Consider the following 23504-nt stretch of genomic DNA (forward strand, 5'->3'; position numbering starts at 1 on the left):
TTCGAGCTCAGCAGACGAGGAGGAAGCAGAAGACACCGTCACTGTGCTCAGATGGCGGTGTGGAAGCCCAGGAGGTGATCCCGCGAGCGGGCTGCCTTCCCACAGCGGCCGGGTGACTGATCAGCAATGCGTGCAGAGATGCAGGGCAGCAGCAGAACTGAAGAGCTTACACAGCGGATGGCTGTTTGGTTACTTATTATTTGCGTTTATACATAAATAAGAGACAGAGGAAGTTGAATATGCAAAAATTCTGTTGTCTGAATGCTCAATATAGCTCTAACTTTCAGAATTAATGATCGCCATAATTTCTAAAAATTTAAGGTTGGTCTTCTACAGTGAGAATTCCCTGCACTCAGCCGAGGATTCACCTACCTGCATGCCTGGCAGAATAGAAATTATGTACAACACATGCTTTGGGTCCATCTCCCCTCAGTTACCAACTTATCTTCTTCTCCCCTTTCTCTTGCCTTCTTTCTCCATTTCACCTTTCCATTCTCCTCCTCCTGCAAATCATTGTATTTTGTCTTGATTTTAAAATACTGGCTGATATACACCTGGCTCATACCTCCTAACAATGTTTTTCCCCTGTTATCTGTGCTTCTACCAATAGGCAAATTCAGATTAAGAATTTTGGTACATGCCCTGTACCAAACACACATTGCTTAGTTTTCAAAGACCTTCTGAAGGCGAGTGCAAGAAAGAATTTATTAGAAATATTTTTATCTAGCTTTCATGAGTACATAAAAGGAGATACAATTAATCTCAATTTCCATTTGTCATTCTCAGCAGTACCATGAGGATGAAAAATACAAAACTTTAGTTAGCTTTTAAATGTGGCTGAACTCATCAACAGTAAAGAGGTCTAAGATATCACCATCTGTAAGGAACAGCAATATCCTTTTGCATGTGTATGTACAAGTTTTTACACTTTTCTGCACCTTTGTTTATTCATATGAACTATTTTTATGTCAATAGCTTCCAGAAGGGTTAAAAAAAGCACTGAACTAAATAAAGCATCCCCCCATCTGCAAAAGGTACATAGCGTATACATTGAGAGTGATCTTGTCTTCATTGTGCTGCCAATAATAGAAAAAGGACATAGAGACTTGACTAACTCAGAGATCCAAAATAAAAGATGAATGTGTCAATGTTAATGAGTGTTACAAAATTACAATCAAATATTTGATTCAGATTTTTGAGATGCGAGATGGTAATAACTATAGCAACCCCACCACATGTCAACAGTTTGGTGAGCATGATGCTACAGAAGTATTAATAAAAGCAAATGACAACACAGACACCTGCAGAAAGAGGAAAGTAATAATGTTCTCCAGTTTACAATCATCTCGCTCAGCAACGTAAATGGAAAATAATGGAGACAAACTAACATGAACACCTACTGCTGGAGAAGTCAAAGGAAATTCAATCGCACAGACCAAGAGACAGGGCTGTGAAAAGGAGGATCTCGGGTAGTCCAGAGCAGTGAGAAAGGTAAAACAGCTCTTCCTCGAGAAACTGCTGTACAAAGTGCACTTATACAGCTTTGTTTTTACATTTCTATAAACAAATTGTGACATATTACAGTAAGGACATGACTGCTCAAAAACCAACTTAAACAAAAAACTATTTCTTTTGAAGTTATCTGAAAATACTACTTGAGTGAGCTCCAGAAATAAGAGCAAGAGAGCAAAGCAATGTGCAATGGAGTGAAGCAACATCCAGCGAGGATGGTGCCATTAGCTGCTCCCAGCCAGGTCTCATTTACAGGCATGAAAAGTTCTTCAAAATACAAGCAGGAAAAGCTAGTAATTCTAATTTTAACAGCAGCATCTACCAACGCAACATCTAGTTATCAGCTTGTTTGTATTACTCTTAACTTTTCACATGTTGTGTAAGGGTAAGTTCAAGCAATTAATACTTTGCAATATCTTGTCTGGATGTTAAAATACTGGCTGATATACACCTGGCTCATACCTCCTAACAATGTTTTTCCCCCGTTATCTGTGCTTCTACCAATAGGCAAATTCAGATTAAGAAACACACATGCCCCGTGCCAAACACACACTGCTTAGTTTTCAAAGACCTTCTGAAGGCGAGTGCAAGAAAGGATTTATAAGAAATATTTTTATCTAGACGAGACTTTCCGCTTAGGAAGAATTAGGAAAAACCCTCAGGGAAGAAATACACGAAGGATTCCCAACACCGTTCCCTGCTTATGCATCAAGAACAGCTTTACTCACTAAAATTACAATTCTGGGAAAACTGGTGCAGATTCATCATCATGGGAAACGTACAGAAGTAACACAAGGTACTGCACACAAGGAGAGCGTATGAAGAGGGCGCTGGCCGGTCCTCTCGGATCAGCGCCGGGAAAGGACGCAGCGGGGATCCCATGGCAACAGGCTGCTGCCGACCAGCACCTCCAGACCCCAACCCAGCCGTTTTCCAAACACACACAACGGTACAACTGAAACATTTGAGTACAAGCTCCTTCCCAATAGCCAATTTTCTCATCTTGCAAAAACACCACAGATTTAATGCATCCTCCATGCAGCCTCAAAACTAGGAGTTTAGAAGTACCAAAAGCATTGCTAACAAAGGAACAACAAACATAACCATGTTCCCTAGGAAAGAATGATTATAAGTAAGAGCACTGAGTTCTACCCTTTGCTATTAGAAAATAAATATAAATCAATTATTGGAATGGCTAAAACATTGTCTATTTCTAATTTTTCTTGAATGACAATATATGCTGGATTTGTAGAAAATACTTCTAAATATTACATTTAGATTTGTAAAAATATGTATTAACTCTATTAAATTTATATTTATTCTATCACTATAAATGCATTGCAGTTAAGTCGGAGAGAAAGCAGTGATTTAAGTGAAAAGAATTTCCATTTTTGCAAAAACAGGAGCTTGACTGGTTTTGATGGTGCATCTGTGGCAGCAGCACGGGAGTCAAAGTACCGTTCTTCAGTGCTGCTACGGCAATCTGAAGTGTGTGTGTATGGGGGACAACGGGGACAGCTGGGGAAAATTATCGAAGATAATATATTATGAGAGAGTAGCCTATCTTTATAATAGAAGATTTTCATTTCTTATATGTCTTTGGAACCATGACTACCATATGAAAAAAGTGAAGGATAGCTTTCAAGCATGTAGGAATTTCCCAGGGGAGCAGTTTGAATAGCCTGCTTCCTATAATTAGCTTGATTTATTTGCAATTTTAAAGACAAAATGAAGGATGGAATTTAACACATGGGGTGGGGGGAATACGTGAATATACCAGTATTAAAAATGAGAAAAAAACATGTGCAGGAAGACATCATTACAACCACCACAGACTTCACTAATGTTTAACACTATCATACGTTGCATTCTCTTCGCTGAGGCTTTTCCCCACCATTTTGTCTGTTTAGCTTGTTGACATTTGGGGATTATTTCTTAAGCACTGGAGACAAACACATCTGACAAAAGTGTTCTGGTAGTAAATTAAAAAACTTATCCAACCCCCTCCAGAACAGGCAGTATGGAATGGAGGAGGACAGCACTGGGGATGCTCACAAAGCACAAGCCAGAGGCCATTCGCTTTATCCTTCTTGGTAATACAAACCCTCGTTCACCTTTTGGGCTGCTGGTGCATACTGAGCTAAGGATTTCACAGAACCACCAGCGACAACCCAGAACCCCTTCCCGAGTCCCAGCTGCCAGCTCCGTACAAGCAACATACAGATGATTTTCCCTAGATGCACAACCTTACATTTTTCAGCTGGAGGCTCCCCTGTTGGCTTCTCCGTGTGCTTGCCACACTTTCAGAGAGCTTTCTAGCCTGGCACTCGACTACCCAAAATAGCTTCGTATCAGCTAACCCAGAAACCTCCCCGCATGCTCCCTTTTCAGGCCCCGTCTCAGCACCGACCTGCAGGGAACCAGGCAGTCAACTTCTCATCCTGAAAAGCAACCACTAAATCCTACCCTTCGCTTCCTATTCTCTAACCAGCTCTCAAGCCCACAAAAGAACCACTCTTCCAGTTCCGTGACAACTTGGGGTTTTTCATTGGTTTCTTTCTTTTTAAATGGCCTCTGGCAAGGAAGCATGTCAGAGACTTAAAACAAACAAAAAAAATAGTTCAAATATATTCAGGTCAATCGGATTTCCCCTGTCCACAGGCTCACCAACAGCCTCACAGAAACCCAGGACATCAGATGAGGTGGTGTTTTCCTTCCAGGAGCAAGGACAGCTCTTTCCCAAGAGACTCACGTGCTCGGTGACCTTACAGCTTTACAATCTACCACCTTGCCAAGGGCAGAAGTCGGAGTCACTAACCCATGGTGTTCCAGGTCCCGTGGAGCCACGTCTTTAACGGGAGGCACGCCGACAGCCCCGTCACGGTGGCTGGTTTGTCGGAGAGGCCATCTTTGCTGGCTGGCAGGTCCTTCAAGCCCCTGGGCAAATGCCACCCAGGCCCAGTGGCTCATTTACACTGCACTGATCTGCCTGGCTGACCCCCTCACGCCAAAGGGGCCCAGCGCAGCCGGGGGCACAGCACGCACGCAGCGGCCCCGCCGGGCGACGGCCGGGCTCCGGGCAGCCCTCGCACACCCCCACGTCCTTCCACCGCTTCCCGCCCCGGCGCCGGGTGGGTTTGCAGAGCTGCCTGCCAGGCTGAGCACCTTTCACAAGGCGCTTTGCAAAATCCTTTTTTTAGTCCCTCTCAATTTCCTATTTACATTTGACCTTACATCTTTTATGGGATTTTTGTTCACCACATTTGGGCAATTTCCCCATTTTAAAATGCTGGATTTTTTTGTTTGTTTTAATTAAATTGAGCTACTTGGAGCTGTCAGTGTATCACAAAGCAGTATTTTTAGTCAATCTCCAAGCTGCTTAGGCATTTCTCAGTGTTGGTGCTGCTTCTTTAGGTTTGGCTTTTGGGAGTTTTGTTTTTTAAGCCAATTGCCTCATTTATATTTACAATTGCCTCAGTTCCCTCTTTTACAATTGTCTGCATACTGGACTCGGCTTGCTCTCTCCATCAACAGTGCCTAACTCAACAGTCTTGGGATGGCTATGGTAAAGCAGCTCTCCCACCAGGACTCTCTTTAGCCAGCCCACGGCATCACTTGAAACCAAATCTGGAAGCCCACCTTTCCTTGTCGCCCTACTCAGTACCTCTCAAAACAAGCCGCACCAAAGGAGGCCATGCCATTTCCAGCGAGGAGAGTTTGATGCGGCTGGCGACACAATATTGGGGTAAGACAGATGTATCTGTACCACAAACAGAAACTTCCCAGAAACACAAAGCAATCAACACGTCTGTGGACCCTTCCATAGTCTGTGGAAGGTTGCTAACTTCCTAACCCTGTAAATATCCTGACGCAGTTTACTGTTTAGTTATGGAGTTTCTTACAACATGATGGCGAATCACCATTGCTTAACCACCACTGAGATTTTAAACACAGTCTGGAAAAATCTGCCTTACAATTAGCACCCAACCATCAGGCATTGTTTAGTGACTTACGTGTGTTTAGAAGGGATACTCCAAGTCACAAGTAGTCTTACATGGCATCCAACCACTTTTTGCATGTTTGAGCGTTTTTAAACCTCTACAGATCTTTTGAATACACAACCAAACCAAATCCAAAAATCTGATCCCATCCCACAGAAGAACATTGTCCTGTGACAGTGGCTTCTACCAGCGGGGACACACACCGTAACGCTCAGACCGCGTTTTCAAAGTCATTATGTCAGCTTCCCATGCACGGACAGGGAGTTGAGCCATTTTCACAAAAGCAGAACCATTACAAATAGCTTCGAGTAGGAAAAAGACGAGTGAAGAAAAAAAACTTTGTTGAACTTACTTCTCCTTCTTAATACAGAACCTAGAAAGAGACTTCCTGATCCAAAAAATAAACTCAAGTTTGTTCTTAAAGACTGGACCAAAAAGAATACGCATCTCCCTCAAGACACCAGCAGTAACAGTAACAGTAAGCAGTAACAGTTTGTTTCAACAATAACAGAGATGTTTTGGATGTTTTTGATAAAATTTGGAGTTGCTGTTTTGCCATCTATTTCCATAAAGCTGTAGGGCTTCCCTTGTTAGTTATGTGCTCTGTTTCTTTTTTAAATTAGGATGGTGATTTTAAGATGTCCACATCTCGAAATGTTGCATACAGGAAGACAGAGTTGGTAGCACTTCTGAATGCTTGGAAATATTCAGAGCTAAATGTTGCATTTCCTTTAAAGCTCTTCCTCGGTTTACAGGCTGGGCTCAGCCAGGAATAGAAACATCAGTCACTTCCTCCCTCCCCAATGGTATGCTGTGCAACTTAACCATATAGTTTTGATCTGCAAGTTGGAACAAACTATATCACAAAAACATGTGGGCTATTAGCAATATTCCAACCTCCTGATGGTTATTTAATAAAATATCAGATGTTCCAACCTTTAACGTGTTAAAAGAATCTTTAGAGAAGAATCTTTAAAGTGATAAAATAGGTCCAAGCTCATTTGTCAAACCAGTTGCTCTGGTTGGAAAGTAGCTGTCAAATATCTAGTGTGACTAAGAATGTAATCTTGCAGGCATCCTAATATTAACTGCTCACTTAAAAAAAAAAAAAAAAAAGAGTGCTCTGCTACTCAAAATAAAGAACTCTGAGCATTCAGATTTTAACAACATTTACCTTTTATATGAGGAGTCTTAGCACTAAATTTCATTTTTATTAAATCATGCACATAACTTGCAAATAACCTGGCACTTCATTTGAACAGACTTGTCTTCTCTAACTATGGAAAGCTAATTCATTACAAAACTTGTTAGATTGGTTTTGTTAAAAATGAAGGTGTCAGAATAGCTTCCTTGTCAGTTTAGAAAATGGCAGATGTGTGGGCTTAGTAGAAATACGCATTCAGGAAGGGCAGAATTCATAAAACTATATGAAAATGAAACCAAGGGACTTTACAACAGACCAGGACTCAGATTTTAAAAAAGATTACTTCCCACTGAAATCAGTGTGGCCAAACGACCTTTAAGAAGCCTGGTCTGGGTTGTAACAAAGTAGGATAGGTTAGACAAAATGCTTTTTCTGAAATAAGTATTAAAGTAGCAGCTCTTTTGCACAGACAGCACCAAGGGAGACAATAGCTGTGATACTGAATCTCTTCCATACTTTGTGCTACTTCAAATAATAGAGAGGGAGCATACAATTTAATGTTCATTTTTCTTTTAAACCTTATCAGTATCATTTGGTCAAAGCAAGTAACACAAAAAAGTATCACAAGTCTCCCCTTTCCTCCAAAAAGGGATTACATCATTTATAAAAGTAATGGGCAAAAAAGGCATATTATCATTCTTTACAAATTGGATTTTAATCTATGTTTGTTTGGAAATCCAAGATAGTGAAAACAAACGTGCTTAATTTATTTTCAAGTATAACTTATGACCCTTCACTTTCTCTTTCTTTATATTTTATTCCATTTTAAAGCACTCTTTTCATAGCAAGTATCTCTTCAATACAATAATTTAGCATATTCATAAGACCTAATCCTACTGAGCTAAATGAAACCACAGTAATTTCTTTTACTGAAATTAAAGAATGAAGAAAAAGTGGTGCAACCCTTCAGCCTCATCATCATTGTTTTCATCTGGAATCTACCAGAGATGATCATTGAAATAAAGAAATGAAAACAGCATACTAAAAATAATTCACTAATATCTCTCTGGAGTTTCCTTATCAAGATCTTAACACATTTTAAAAGTTAAAATTTGATAACAGAACAGTTCTTGCATTCATGAGAAAATTGTTGCTCTGTTTCTAATGGTACTTAAAGTAAAAAAGTGCTAATTTCTTTAGGCTATTTTAAATGACCCCCCAGCTTTCAGATATAACTCAAGACAGTCTAACTCAACCTCTTACCACTGAAAACTTCTCTATCTTCTGCTTTTTGAGGACACAGCCTTCCCTCAGCCCCCCTTCTTCACAAACACTGACGTCTCCCTGACCCCCATGCTCTGGAGGCAGGGGTGCACACCACATCCCCCATCAGTAAAAGGCTGATAAAAGCACGTAAGGCCCGAAATCTTTTAAAAGAAAGTCCTAATAGCATACATCTGTTCTTCCCAATTTTAGTTTCTTTTTGAATACATGAGGTACAGCCCCATATATTACATAATTCAGTTAACCCCCATATATGATTTTCACTTGTGTTATAGAAGGACAGCATATCTACCCCAGAAACTTCTGTATTTACAAGCAGTTCAGACTTGCATTTTGATTCGAGCTGTCTTTCAACGCAAGCACCTCGCTGGTGAGCACTGCCCACACCACCTACTCACACGAGTCTCACCAGCAACACATCAGCAAGTCTCAACCTCTACGTGGCTTCTCTGTAAGGCCACGATATTAAAGTCTGCAATAGTTTTAAGAGCCTGCAGACAAGTAAGGCACCTATACTGGATGGAAGATTTCTGTTTGGTGCAAGTTCTGTGTCACCACTTGTCAACGCAAAAAACGCCAGTAGGGTTTGTTAAGTTGCATTTGTTACAAAAGGTACAACGACAGAACGGGCTGGGTTTGAGGCTCCCCAAAGGTCCCTCCAACCCTATTATTTGTGTTACTGCAACCACTTAAAAACAGGCGATATATTTTCCTCCTCTAGTTATTAGCTTACATACTCAGTGTTCGCACTACCTGGTTTCCACAAACCGCTGATCCTTGCCTGGGACACCGGCACCCCGCCCAAAGCAGAGGCCTCCTTCGCCTGCTCCCAGCTCCCTTCTCTCCCGCAACCCACGCTAATGGATTTCATCCAGCTCACCTGTTGCCTTAATCTTCCTTTTAAGTAAAGTTTTTCCTACTGATTAAAGACCTGTTTATAAGGAATTCTAGCATTCAGGAAGAATCTGAATTGGTCATTTCATAAGCAATCTGCTGTTATTTCAATAAACATTTATTAACTTACTAAAATTAAACTGTGAAGTGAAATTCCATACTCCTTCACTCATCTCCAGCATCCAAAAGCTTTTCTGGATACCAAGTTCAGGATCTCTAATTTTTAAAGCTTTTTTTAAATGCCTGTTCTCAGATAAGACTGTTTTCCTTAAATATCTTATATTGACTTATATTCTAATCTGCTCCATGTTTTAAGAGAACCAAGATGCAGAGTTCTTAAAAAAAAAAAAGTCTAATTATATCTACAAGTACATCAACCTCATACTGGGACGATGCAATTAATTTTGGAGCAATTCATACATAACACAAGATTAACAGAAATTCAACAGGCAAAACAAACCACGAAAGGACCTGGCAGCAAAAGTAACCCACGAAAAAAATATGAGAGAGAAAAGAACAGCTAGGTAGCATGCAAACTGAAATCAGGACATGAAACTATAAAGTCTGCAAGTAAGTATTTTTTTTTTAAGTTAACATGCATGGACTGCATTCTTGCATAACAAATCCACATGGGTGCATGCAGTACATGCACGTTTTCAGCACTGATTTATTAAGAAAACTTTAGCTGATGGCTTTAGTAAGTTACTGCTTCAGAAAGGTAACAGAAAACTCTTAGAAAGAAACAAAAATAAGCAAGAGGAAAATATACGTGGGTACACAGTGACACATAATGTGCCTATGGAGCAGCTGTGTTGACTGAAAATATATTGCTACCAATTGACATCATCTGATCAAATGAAAAGCTACAGAAAAACTATATATTTTATTTACAACAGCACACTACAACTGTATTCATACACACCTTATTTTTAAGTGATATAAGAGATCACACAATCCTTTCCTGACAACGCATCGATTTGACAGTCAACCTCCTTCAAAGCCATACCATGCGTCCTCGTCTCTTAAAAGTGTCAGTGAATAAATTAGAAATAGTTAAAAGCTGCTTAGGAAGAGCAGTATAGAGACAAGCTCCAACAGACTATTAAAGCCCAGTGGCACACCACATTCAATTTACCATGACAAACACCCCAAGTGTGACTCCTGTTTTCATGGAGATGCTCTACCGTGAAGCCATCGTCATTTGCAGCATTTGATGTGTTCCGGCAGCACCACCCTGGCAGAGCTCCCCTTCCACACGAAGTTGTAGTAATAGGGTCTGGTACGGCTTCGGTACATTATTACATACGATCTCACACATACCAGGCGAGCAGGTTCTCCAAGCGATGACAACAAAAATAAACTGCATCAGCTGCTCTTTTCTGTCACCAATACCAGAGTCTCAGCTCAGGAGAGACCGACGTGCAGCAGAGCAGCCCTTCTGAAGCTTGGCAACAAAAATCATGAAGAACCCCAGAACTTCACACTTGTGCTCTCAAAAGCAGCTTACGACGGCATGGGAAGGCATGGTTTAGAGACACGCCACGCAGGGTTTAGAGAACTCACAGATGCGCTGAAGCCAAAAGCAAGGCCGGACACCGTCATATCCCAAGCGGCAGTGTCCTTTCTGAACGTCCAGCTGGGAAGAGAGCAAACGAACCGCTCTCCCATCATACACAATTCACACAGTTGGAAAGGAGCCATATAACGGCTGGTGGATTCTCATCCAAGACCAAAAACTAATTTTCTAAAAATTTCACAAAATTTCCAACCACAGATGTCTGGTTTTCACGCCCCTCTCACCCCACCAGAGAAATGCAGCCGAGCCACTGCCTACTTGTGAACAAAGAAGTTAATTCACCTTCAAATCCCTCTTCTCACACATAAAAAACCCCAACACACCACTCCCCACCCTCCAAGTCTCTAATACAAGACAAGACTGAAGTCCCTGACACAGCCAGAAGCCCACCAGAACAGATCTTTTAGATAAGGACAATTACAGAACATTTCACAGTTTTCCCAAGAGCCTGATAACCAAAGCATCAGACCTCAGATCCTCCAAAACAAAACCAAAACAAACAAAAAAGAAAACCAAGCCACAAAGCTATAAAATCAATTCCACTATCTGCTTACTTGAATAAACTACATACTTCATCGGTACTCCATTATTCACTCTTCCCTGACAGTACAGCAAGTTTCCCAGGTAGTATTTTGAAGCAAACTACTCATTTGTGACCTGATTTCTTTTCTAAAAGAAAACTAGAATTCTGTGCAGTATTTACTTACTTAAAACTTATTTTTATGCAAGTGAAAGCAACCAGAAATATGAAATAGCTGAATAAAGCAATAGAAAAGCAAATTGTGCCCTGCTGCTCAGAAGTTTCACATTAAATTTTTTGTGACCGTGATGCACAATTATGATCGTGATCTCCAGCTGTTTTCTGACACACAGTAACTGTACAAACCTATTACAAACAGTGTGAAGAATGTATTCCTGTAAAATCTAATGTGGAACTCAGTTTCTTAATTAAATTACAGTAGCAGTGAACTGAATTCAAGAAAGACATTATTATTACTTTGGAAATCCTTCCCCAACAGCAGTTTTGCCTTTGCAATCTCAGCACGGTTGAGATCTTTGATCAAAAAGTGGAAGTTGCGTATAATATTGCATCTCCACTACAAAATATTAGCAGCTTATTGGATATTAATTTTCAACTTGCATCAGAAGTATAATCTTCTAGGAAGATTTAACATGGACTGAGAGCTCCATAGGTACAGATGGAATATGGAGTTTTAATTATAACCAATTGGTAGGGACTATATTAAGAATGCAGTTGGCTGGTACAGAAATATTCTCTACAGAAGATGTCAAGATGACTTCTGAAGAGCATCATTTCCTCCAGAATTCCACACAACTGTAGTGATTATTGATTTAAGGAACCATTATTATAAAACTCTACATGATATCCTGGATAAGTAACACCGTGTCCTGCAATCTAAACCTCAGTCTCACATAAGAGCAGTAAGAAAACCTGACATCACCTACATTACAAAACTGAACTCCACGTGCTAGCCAGCATTACCTCCCCCTGAGCAAGAGCATGTGAAGCTGCAGTTACACCTCACTGCTACAGCCAAAACGCACCTCTGGGACACGTGAAGTGGCCATGTGATAAATCCAGCGGTCGAGGCCACAAAAGTAGAAGGGATGTGCTTTGGTCACAGTACATATAGTCATATTTCAAGCAATACAGTGCATAGCTCGCACAGGGGAAGACATCGTTTCAGCCAGGAAAAGAACTCTGGCAGAAAACTTCAGAGTAGAGGTTAAGAGTAAGCCAAGTCAGGTAAGGACGTAGGAGGCATGTGCACAATATTACACCTTCTTTGTAGTGAAGATGAGGTAAGAAGAAAAACCTCCAGGAGAGACAGAGTAATTGCACTAAATTGTTTTCCCAACCCAATACACTACTTCTGGAAGCACAATTACTCACCCCTCCAGTAACTACCATAATTCAAGATGCTTGACTTGTTATGCATGGGGGACAACCTGTGCCGCCTTGTACTCCTGCAGAAAGGCAACAAGAGTTGCACGTCCACAGTCTTTCCTTTTAATTAAGTCTGCGACACGTAAGTGCTCCAGCACATGGACGGAGTACGCTCTGTGCAGGTTACTGTCTGCTTAGACTCCTTTGCAGGTGACCAGCAATCCCACAGTCACCCTCATGTACGGACAAATTAACTGTAATTTTTCAATTTTTTTTTTCCTACAGATACTTGAAACTAGTTGATGTGAAGTCAGTGCCAAGACAATGAGTTGAAATAATTTTTTTCTTTTTTTTGTGTGTCATCTATTCCAGCTGTATTGGTTCACTTCTGTCCCATGGGGATGAGGCTATCCACTGACAGTATCTGCCTAGTATTTCCAGAAACCAGCACTAAGAACAGGATTAACTCCTGGTCTATGAGTGTCTTGGTTATTTAAGAAAAGGCTATATTATAAATGGATATCATACTATAATGAATCAGTCAGAAAACTGCTGTCACGAGAACAACACGAATAATCTGTACATGCAACAATGCAATACACTAATACTTCAGTAAATAAGATTAAAATTTGTCTATACTGCCAGATTCTGAGAGACAAAGACTATAAAACAAAAGAGAGAGCTTAACACAACAAGCTCCCTGGGTCTGCTGCACTTTCTGTACAGTTAAATATTCTTCCCAGAAACTACCCTGTTGCACACACACTTGTTTCTGTGTTTCTAAGAACAGGTAAAAGTTGATCATTTTATGAATGTGTTTTAAAGTTAATTTCTGTATGCCAGAGGTGACACACTTTCAGTTATTTTTATAACACAAAACCAAAATAATTGTAACTACAGCTTTACAAAGCTTTTCCCATTCCTTATAACTCAGATTGAAAAGAGGATTTTCTTAGTATGTTATTTATCTCAAGAATAATGACATTGTAACTGTTTGCAGAACGCATGCATTATGCCATACCAGCACATCAGTGGTAGGATAGTGGCTTAGGCAGTCTTCATCTACCCCAGAAAATGAACATAGATATAATCGTGTCTTGCAATACCCCACAAATAAGGGTTTTGTGAGGAGAAAAGTTACTACCGAGAAATGTATGTTCATTTTCTCCCAGGCAAACTTCTGAGTGCTGAGTACTTGCTCTCCTCTTGTAAAGCTTGTGGAGAAAACACTGATCATAACAGCCAACGGTGTGGGAACAGATGTTTCTCAGGCCAGTGGTACAGAGATTTAACAAAATGTCCTAAGAAAAAGGCTCCAAATCACATTTTGCACTGAAGTGCCAACACTGGATCCCTCATTTACTCCGAGAAGCAGCACTCTGAAGAGACCCTGAAGCCACAGGCTACTAAAAAATAATAATAATAATAAAAAAAAAAACCCTGTTGGCTTCTTTTTATGACCAGCTTACAATAGTTAAAAGGATAATGAGTTAAAAGCTTGCTTTCTTGATTAAATATCGTACATCAATAAAAAAAAAAAATATAAAGGAGCACGGCTGAAATTTTTGCAACCAACGCATCTGAGGAGTCAAAGGAGTCGGTACAGCATCCGTTCCACCGAACTACATCGTACAAATGAGGCAGCAAAGAGTTGCGAAGGTATCCTTACATGAGCCCAAACACACACTGGTAGGAGCACTGCCTTTCCCATCACACTTCTGGTTAGCAGAATTTTGGTCGCTAGAACAACAGTATATACCTTGGAAACTCAACTGGGTTAAGGATATCTATGAATGAACAGTAGTCACAGACGCAGATACTGAATTTGGTATGGAAATAAGAGAAACAACATATCTGATTTTGCAAAGTGTAACAAACGTAAACAGTCAAACTTTGGTACAAGCATTACATCCAAGACAGCAGCGCCAGGTTCTTCCTCTATGATTTTCACTACTTGAAGTTAGGCAACATTTAAAAAAAAAAATAATTAAAAAATAGAGGAAGCCCCCAAAGGCCCACCTGCCCGGTGGTGGCTATAAAAGGGGACCTAGGAAGAGAGAAGACCTTGGTAACCTTTTAAAATGTAGAAATAATTCCAGTTTGCAGTTACATACATGCATGGAATAGTGACCACTTGTTCATTTCCAGAATGAGCAGTAAGAAGTAAGCAGTCAAAGTAAGAAGGGAGTAAGAAGTGTGCAAGACAATTTGCTCTCACTGTATAAAAGTAATCTTTAAGACAGTAAATATATGATGTAGGAGTTGTGTAACACATATATTTCACATTTATGAAAAGATTTGTGAGTAGAGCTGGTTTAACTATAGTTTTGCTTTCACTAGCAGCAGAAGAGTACAATGGGGTTAAACCATTACTTGACATGGATAAAAAAAAAATGCTACCAGCAACAAAAATCAACTTGTGTTTTATAAGCTAGAACTAGGTTTAAAGTAGAGACCATTGTAGGGGAAAATAAATTAGCAGAAATTAACAACTTGGGCCGGACTTATAAAAACCTACTCAGCTATCAGCTAGCTGAATGGATCAGCTAAGACTAGAAAAAGCAGATTACATCTTACATGACCAGTCATTTACCTAGCTACCTTTTCATAGCGCCTTATAGCACATTCTGCAGAACATTCCCGATTCATCCCTTTCTGCCAAAACAGTTAAATTTTTTTGTCGTGTATTTCCAAGACTCAGAACCCAAGTACAGTATTACATTAAGCTGACAAATCACAACATAGACTATTGAAACCCTGAGCACTCCCTCCAAATAACAAGTCTGGTTTTTGTATCAAAATAGAATTATTAAAAAAGACATATTTCCATATGTACCACACATTATATACTGCTGAGTCAGACAACACTTAAAGTACTACATCCATCCGTGCCAAGCCACCGACTTTGGCCAAAAGCCAAGCTAAAACAATGCAGTAAGACAAACGGACAACTGACCTTTGCCATTTCTAGCAAATGATCCCTTTTTTCCCCTTCCTTCTAGTAAAACATCTGAGTCCAAGAAGAATCCCAGTTAAAGAGTGACGGCAGAAAGGTAACTTCTCCTGAAAGAAAGGCTTTGGACTGTGACTGACGAGTAAAACTTTTTCCCCCTTCCAGATTCTCCTCCTCTTTCATGGCTTCTCTCAGCTCTTGCCCTTTCTTAAACTTCCTTAACGATCCTTATCCCCCACAAGCTTAAATCCTAGGAATGATTTCAAATGTAATAAGAGAAGCCGCAACACTGCCAATGGGGCCCAGTTTTTGTAAATTCTAGCTGTAGGCTAATAGAAAAAGCACACAGAAACCCCTGTGTCGCTGTGTTGTTTCTCTTCGTCCTTCACTCCCCCCACAATAAGCCACATCTCCAGGAAGTCAGAGGAATAAAACCGGTGAGCGAGAGATTTAATGTATATACCACGCAAGAGTCCTATGAGTGTGTGTTGTTAAAACCATTTCCTTGAAATTCAACAGTTTTCACTGGCGTCTGTGTAATAAATCACAAATAATATCCCATCAGAGACAGACACCATCAAACCCTCTAATTCTTCAGTGAAGCATTTACCACATGTTTTCAGCCTGTTTTACTCCTCTTCCAGATGCTGTCTCACCTCTTCTATTAACGAAAATCTAAGGCAAATTGTCTCAGTTATCTTACTTTTTTCATCTCTCTTATTCTATCCACCTTCTCCTTAGTTTGCTCCACCGCGATCGATCGGCACCTTGCTCGCGCAGGTGGGAGACCTCGCCAAAGCAACGCCAGAATGAAGCCATCCTGTTGTCTGGAGTTTCACTGCTGCTCAAGATGATTTTGAGTATCATCTGCTGAAACACTGAGCTGCAGCTCCAAGTTTTACACATCCGCACAAGCACTGGCGGACTCTTCTACAACCCTGAGATACAAACAGACATTTATTGACTATTGCCGATTCACTCCCATCGAGCAGATTTCTGAAGTTCGTATTCTGCTTGTTAACTTCAGAATACCTCCTACTCTTCATAGGAAAATTGATTAGTTTTCTCAGTCCTGATTATCACTTGTCTCATTAAGGACAGCACGCTGTGCTATCCTTAGAAGCAAAATCACTCAAAAATTGCATGACATCAATTCAAGATTGCTCGTCTATAAAGAAACATTACATGCCTTCCATTAAAACAGTCAGATTAAATACTACCTACACACCAGGACAAAACTGCAGCTTTTCTTCCCATATATTTAGTATATAATTAATATGTTACAAATAGTCAAATAATGCTACCAACGCCAACAAATTCCTATTGGAAATTGAAGTTTAGCAATTCTGAATTTTCAAAATCCCAGCCTTCACCTCACACAATCAGTACCTAAAAGGAAAAAAAAAAAAAAAAAGACCACCAAAACCTGGCAAGATAGTCCTTCCTTTGTTTCCAAAACAAATGCCAATTTTGTTAAGTCTTCTGTAAGAAAAACAAACAAATCCACAATATATCACCTTAAACTAACCCAGTTTAGACCAAATATTTCTGACAAGGTTCAGGAAGAAAGAGAATTCCTGCATCAAACCCAGGGTTCATTAGTATCTCAAACATTTTAAAAAGATGGAGTTGCCCCTATTTTATGGAAGAAAAAAAAAATAGAGCAAACCCAAACAATGTTGTTTTTAGAATTGGACTTGGTGGTTTTAGTGTGTAAAAACCTTTGGGAAGAACAGCTTCCATGCAGGCTAGAAACAATGTATTTTTACACAAAACTGAACTAGGAGCCACCTGAAAATTCTTTACGCATTCTTTAAATTAAGAAAAAAAAAAATCCATTATCTTAGAGCAAAAGAAAGCAATAAAATATAAGACAACCTTGCAGGAAGCAAGAACGTAAACAGTCGCAGCACAATGTTGTTAACACTGTCCAGTGGTGGAGGCAGACTTTTGCCTACGGTGCTGAGGATGCTCCATCGCCTACGAGAGGAGCTCCGCGCCAAGGGCTTCTGCCAGCTCCCCGCAGCACGCTGCCTATCGCTGCCTGCTCAGCTCCAACACAAACACACTAAGCACACTCCTCAAAATTGCCTGATAAAAGCAACGATAACATCTAGTACTGCTGTCCTTTTTACTCTAGGATCAGATGTATTCTGTACACGTTAGTGTCTTGAGTGGGTTTTTCATCACAACATTATCAGAAACATAGTATGTAAAATTGGTGTTTACGAAATTCTCCAAAAGCCAGACAAACATCTACATGTAAACCATTCACCTATGAATGCGCTTCGTTCTACCTAAATAGTTCTGTAAAATAAAAACAATGCATGAACTTTACAAAAGTATTCTCAAGAGTGATGTTTCCATTATCTACAAGGAACCTGCTTACTTAAACAGGCACTGAAATTCACCTCCCAAACCCAGAAATAGTTCTTGCTTTGACACAGATTTTATGATTGCCATTAAAAATATGACGAGAGCAAAATAAAAAACCCCACCAACCCCCCCCATGAAACAAACTAAAAACAACATGGAAGTCGGACTGATTATGCGAAGTTTAGCACAAATGATTTCTCTTTGTCAAAATAAATGATAAGGCACGTTCAATATTCATATAGCAAAGTGGAATTTATCCACAAATTCTGATTTTCCTTTCTGGATTCCTTACATCACAAATTGCTTTAAACACTTTAAAAAAAAAAAAAAACAACCACCCAAAAAACATACACCACATCTTCCCTACAAAAATAAAAAAAATATGAAAGACATCTAGAATGAAAACAAGTTAAAAGTTGTCTTTCTGAAGCAAAGAAGAAATCCTCACACACCTCATTCCAACCGTGGGAAAATGGAGAAAATAATGCGTAGGGAGAGCCCCACGACTGGCGGTTAACACTCTGGGGATCAATTCTCAGCGGGGCAATAAAAAAAGACAGTTAAAACAGATACTTCAGTAAAAGCCTACAATTACTGGTTTTACATATATGGACTTGAAGAGCCATTTTCTAAGACTCCACAGAAACACAGCAAAAACGTCTTCCTCCATTGCAACCAAACACTGCTCTTGTGCAAGTTTATGTTGAACAAAGAATAGCTGAGGAAAACATACAACTAGGTGTTCCTACTGAAATCAGAACCCGTCCCCAGCTGCGAGGAGACATACGCAGCTACCCATTGAGAAAGCTGCCACCGTCGCGTTTGCCCTTGAAGGGCAGAGGAAAAGTATTTTACTTGAGTATCTGCACTATTGAATTATTTGTAGAAAACACTACTACAAAGTCACTTGAAATGCGTACTAACCAGCTCCCCTAAAATACCCTGCTCTGAAAAAAACACCTATAAGCAAGCCCTCCTCCAGTTCCATTTAAGAGTTAAATTCCAGGTATGTTTAAATCTTACTGCAAATATTTTTATCTCTTTAAATGCAGTTATTAAACCAACCACTGAATATTTCCTACTCGGCATCTTCTTGTCCATGTAAGGTAAATGCAATACCAAGCAAAGCTAAAACTCTAGTTCAGCTTAAATGTAATTCTAGAAATTTACCCAGCAACCAAGTTATTTTTGTGCATAACATTTAAGTAACACTAGGAAGAAAAAAAAAAACACAACAAAACAACCAACACACAGCAATTGATCCTCTAACCCTTGAGAATGAAGTAGCTTTTGTATACACTTAAATACTTCCTTCTATACTGCCTTGTGTATGGATCCTTCTACCACGACATACTCAACTTTCCCTCTAGGTTGTATCTTAGAATTTTTTAACAATTATTTATTTATTTTTTTAAAGCATACCAGCTCCCCTCCTCTTTTCTTCCCTTTAATATCAATAGCTGAGTACCTGGTTAAAGCTACTATCCTACTATGGAATAAATATACACCAGTGATGTCTGATCAGCCAGCCATACATAGCAAATGAAAAGGGATGACCGAAAGGAAAAAAAATAAACCACAAACCAGCATGCATGCAGTTGTGCTAAACATACTTGTAGTATTTTAATAAAGAGCAACAAAAACTAATTACCTTGAATAGCCATTAGAGAAAGCAGGTCTGCCAGAAAGACTGAGCGTTCCCAAAGGAGCTAACGTCTCATCCCCTGATCCCTGGCACCTATTCCAATTTTCTGAACCGGCAGGAAGAGATGGAATGATATTAAAAATTGGTTTCTGATCCTGCTGCTGAGAGAGCGATGCAGTATTTAAATCATAGTGATACATTTGTCCCCCAGAGGTACTGACACCATGGATAGATATGGCAGAGACTTTAGTACCCAGCAGATTAGACCCAGAGAAGTTTGCCTGACAATAAATTGGGCCCATGTTTTCTTGCTTTATGCCAGGAGTACAGAGTTCAATGAAGTCTTCCTTTTCTGTTTTCACTTGAGGCATTGGCATTTTGGAACTGGGTAAAAGGTCACCACGGTCATTAATTTTAGGTTTAGTGTCAGATAAAACAGGAGGCTTGCAGTCTTCACTGAGATTTCCTTCCAGGAGAAATGCATCATCTGCAGATATAGGGGACAGCAAGCCACCGTCATCTAGCAACGGGTCAAGCCTCCACGGGCTCCCATTGGGCTCTTTGCCAGGCGATACCGGCGGCAATTCTAAATCCTGGAGAATATCCAGGGTGCTTTGGTCTTCAGAGAATAATTTCAAGTTGCCACCATTCGAGCCAACCTGGCTCTGGACTGCAGTTCCTGACTCTAAAGGGACCTTGCGGCCAGCCATGCCTGGGAAATCCGGCTCAAGCGGCACCTCAGAAGATATTGCTCCCTTTGCGTCCTCGGCCAGGCTCGAGGACTTGTTCAAGCTCGCAATACTTTCTTCCAGGAGCCTGAAGTCCGTTTCTCCAGAAGAGATGCCGATTTGGCCCTGCTGCGAAAATCCAAGGTCGTTTCCCATCACTTTTGCATCTGTTTCACCCATGTACAGTCCCATCGAAAGCGATACTGCCTTGGAAAGGTCTGGCTGAGGCACATTGTTTACTAATCCTTTTGAAAAGTCAGCCAAAGCAGGTTGCTGATTGGAATCTGACTGAGAAGACACAGGGAGAGGAGATGTAGACACAGGGGCTTGTAGAGTAGCTCCACCCCTGAAGGGTGGGTGAAAGTCCATCATGATCCCTCCTTTGGTACTGATGAGCGCATTTTTCCTTGTTTCGTCTTGATCCGACGAGTTCAGCAATTCTTTGGAATCCATTACTTTAACATTAGCTATAAAAAGATCAGAAGCATTCAAAGTTAGCACAGCAAGGATATTTTAATAACAGCTTAAAAAAAAAGTCTAAATCATTAGCCCAGCGAACCTGGTTTAGCTACTCTGAGAATGAAAGCACAGCAAATCAAGCTATGAACTGACATGTACCACATCTTTCTCAAATCCACTGGTTTATGGGGTTCTTTTGTTTGTTTCTTTTTGGTTTGTTTTGTTTTCTTCCTGACTGGTAACAAGGAAGTATATTTTTTAAAGCTTTGGTAAACCTGGATGAAGTGGTAAGTCTGGGTGCATACAACTCAGAATCAGGCTACAGCGTAAGACACCTTTCTGAACACACTCTCTAGCTCTGTTACGCATCCTGGCAAGTAAGAATTGTTAAAGTACCCGATTTACAAATCTTGGAAGGTAACTTTCCCTGGTATTTAATTACATCTTGTGCAGGGCAGGGGTGAAGGACATTCACCACCTTTCCCGAGTCAGTTCCCTCTCTCCCTGCAGGTTCAGATGCATCACCCACAACAGGTACTGAAACCTCCCGAGCCAGCTCTCAAATGCGGTACCTACCAGCTGGGGGGGGATAATAAAAAAAAGAATCTAAGTGTTATTGTCCAGGAGCTACACAACCTCTCCACCACAAAACACAAAGTTTGCTATCTTTGCATGGGTTCAGCTTAAAATACAACTCGTGAATCTTGAAATAAACTCAATTCTTTAAATAAATGTCAAATTTATAAATAAAAGCTAACTAAAGTATATTTTTTTATTAGCTTCCAACACTTTAACGGCTCACGGCTGAAAACAAATCTCCTCAGGTTCATCTGTATTTACTACATTTATTCTCAGCGCAGAGCATAAATATTTGGAGAATAACTGTAAATTCTTCGGCAAACTTTCTATACTGTTTGTCTACGGCCTAATACTAACAGCAAACAGTCAACAGCGATCAGCTCGTACTCCCCCCCAATCCGTAAGAGGAGGCAATGCCCAAGTTAAAGCCTGGCCACGGAATTATCCATTAAGCAGAGAGATCCGAGAGTGCTTACAAGTTTACGGTCATCTTAATTCTAAACCTGCCAGCTCTGCCGCCCATTTTCTCCAGACTGCCGATGAACGCTGCTGCTTTCTGTATGCCAAAGTTAAGACTGTGATCAACAAAAAGTCCCCACGTGTACAAATTTTAAGCTTTGGCCTAAGTGAAAGCGTCCCGAGCAGAAGCTCAAAGCAAAAACCCTTCTTGGTCCTTTGACACCACTTTGTACAGCCCTTGCGTGTGCCGGAGCAGAGGGTCCCTTACCCGTGCTGGCCAAGGCGCCGAAGTCTCCTGGGTCATGCCCGGGGAGCCGCGCTCCCGCCAGCCGCCTGCCCGCCGGCACCACGGCACGCGGCGCAAAACGGGAATGGGGCAGCCCCCCGAAAACTCGCGGACTGCAAACAGCACTGAAATATTGCTGGGCCGTTTAAGGTGGACACCGCAACGGTGACTGGAAAAAAATAATATGTCTACCTCCGGTTTTGACTTTTTTCTTTTTTTTAAGCACGAAGGGGAGGAAAAAAGTAGTTATTCCATTTGACAATTTCTCCAACGTCAAAAAAAGCAGCGAACCATCCAGCGTAGGAAACGTGTCAAAAATCAGAGGCAAGAGTCTACCCAAAGGAGGAAAAAGCTGCGACTACTTAAAACTGCCGGATTACAATAAATTCTCCTTTGCAAAGTATAGTTTTCAGAGAAATGTGTCGAGACCTGTTGAGCTGTCTCCCTGGCACACCCACTTCTGCAAAATAAGACCAACCCATGGCTGCAAGGCTGCACTCCGGGCTCGGCTCCCCCTCCTCACCCCCTTCCTCGCCCCCCGGAGGAGCAGACCCCGCGCCGCTTTCCCCCAAACAACCGACAAACGCCCCGGCCAGCCGAGGGGCGGACGAGGGACAGGGGCGGGCCGGCTGCCGGCGGACGCCCCGCGGCCGGGGGGGGGATCCCCGCCTCCCGCGGCCGGGCCGGGCCGCCCCGCCGCCGCCCCGGGCACCCACCTCGGGGGGACACCGCCGTGCCCCCTCCCGTCCCACCCCGGGATCCCTCCGGGAGCGGCCCGGCTCCCCCCCCCCCGCGCTCGGGGCATTCCTGCGGGGGCGCCGCCGCCTCCCCCTCCCGGGAACTTCCCGGGGCGAAGCCGCGGCGCCGGCCCGCAGCGCGGCTCGGCTCGGCCTCTGCCCCCCGCCCGCCCCGCGGGACCCCCGCCGCCCTTACCTCGTCCAGGGGGGGGCGCTGGGGCTCCTTCAGCCGCCAACTGCCATCGCGCCCCGCGGCGGGGGCGGCAGCCGGCTGGAAGGGGCGAGGGAGCGGGCGGGAGGAAGTCAACAGCCGCCCCTCCGGGGGCCGCCCCGGCGGCCAGCACCGCTCCCCCCGCTCCTCCTCCTCCTCCTCCTCCTCCTCCTCCTCCCGCCGGCCCGAGACCCTGACCTAGTCCCCGCCCCGCCCGCCGCCACCGCCACCACCGCGGCGCCCCCTCCGTTAATTAGCGCTAATTGCCTCCGCGGACTTCGCACCCCCCTCCTGCCTTCCCCTCCGTGCCGCCCCGTCCCGTCCCTCCGCCGGGCAGCGCCGCGCTCGGCGGTGCTCTGCCCCCGCCACAAAATGGAGGACGACGGCGGCGGCCTCCTCCCCCTCCCCCTCCCCCCCTCCCTCCCTCCCTCCCTCCCTCCCTCCCCCCGCCTCCCCGACGTGGAGAGGGAGTGGAGACAGCCGGTGCGGAGAGGGGCGGCAGCCGCAGCGCGCCCGCTCCCGCCGCTCCGCGCCCCGCCACACGCCTCGGCACGGCACGGCGCGGCGCGGCGCGGCACAGCGCAGCCCGCCGGCGCTCGCCGCCCCTCGCCGGGCACCGCGGGGCAGCACCCGCCGAGCCCAAGCGAGGGGGAACGGTGCAACCTGTTGGCTGAGGCGGGCAACTGCAGCCTGCGCTCGGGCGCGGAGGGGCCGCCCGCCGCCTCGCCTCTCAGGCGGATCTCGCCCCCTC

At 42.6% G+C, this 23504-nt stretch overlaps 1 protein-coding gene across 3 annotated transcripts in view; it reads right to left on the reverse strand.

The window, feature by feature from the left end:
* Positions 1-23044, reverse strand: part of NR3C1 (nuclear receptor subfamily 3 group C member 1) — a 74334-nt gene extending 51290 nt beyond the window's left edge. The window contains exons 1-3 of one of the 3 annotated variants that reach the window (XM_082324489.1): positions 22739-23042; positions 21788-22265; positions 19301-20489 (exon numbers count right to left, since the gene is read on the reverse strand). In XM_082324489.1, the coding sequence (XP_082180615.1) occupies positions 19301-20475 (1175 nt within the window). In that variant the 5' untranslated portion in view covers positions 20476-20489; positions 21788-22265; positions 22739-23042. Of the gene's footprint in view, positions 1-19300; positions 20490-21787; positions 22266-22738 lie in introns of all 3 variants that reach the window. The other 2 variants (XM_082324491.1, XM_082324490.1) reach the window with 2 other exon arrangements.
* Between the last annotated feature and the right edge of the window lie 460 nt (positions 23045-23504).

Source organism: Platalea leucorodia (assembly GCF_965183815.1).
Source record: "Platalea leucorodia genome assembly, chromosome: 11".
NCBI classification, from domain to species: domain Eukaryota; kingdom Metazoa; phylum Chordata; class Aves; order Pelecaniformes; family Threskiornithidae; genus Platalea; species Platalea leucorodia.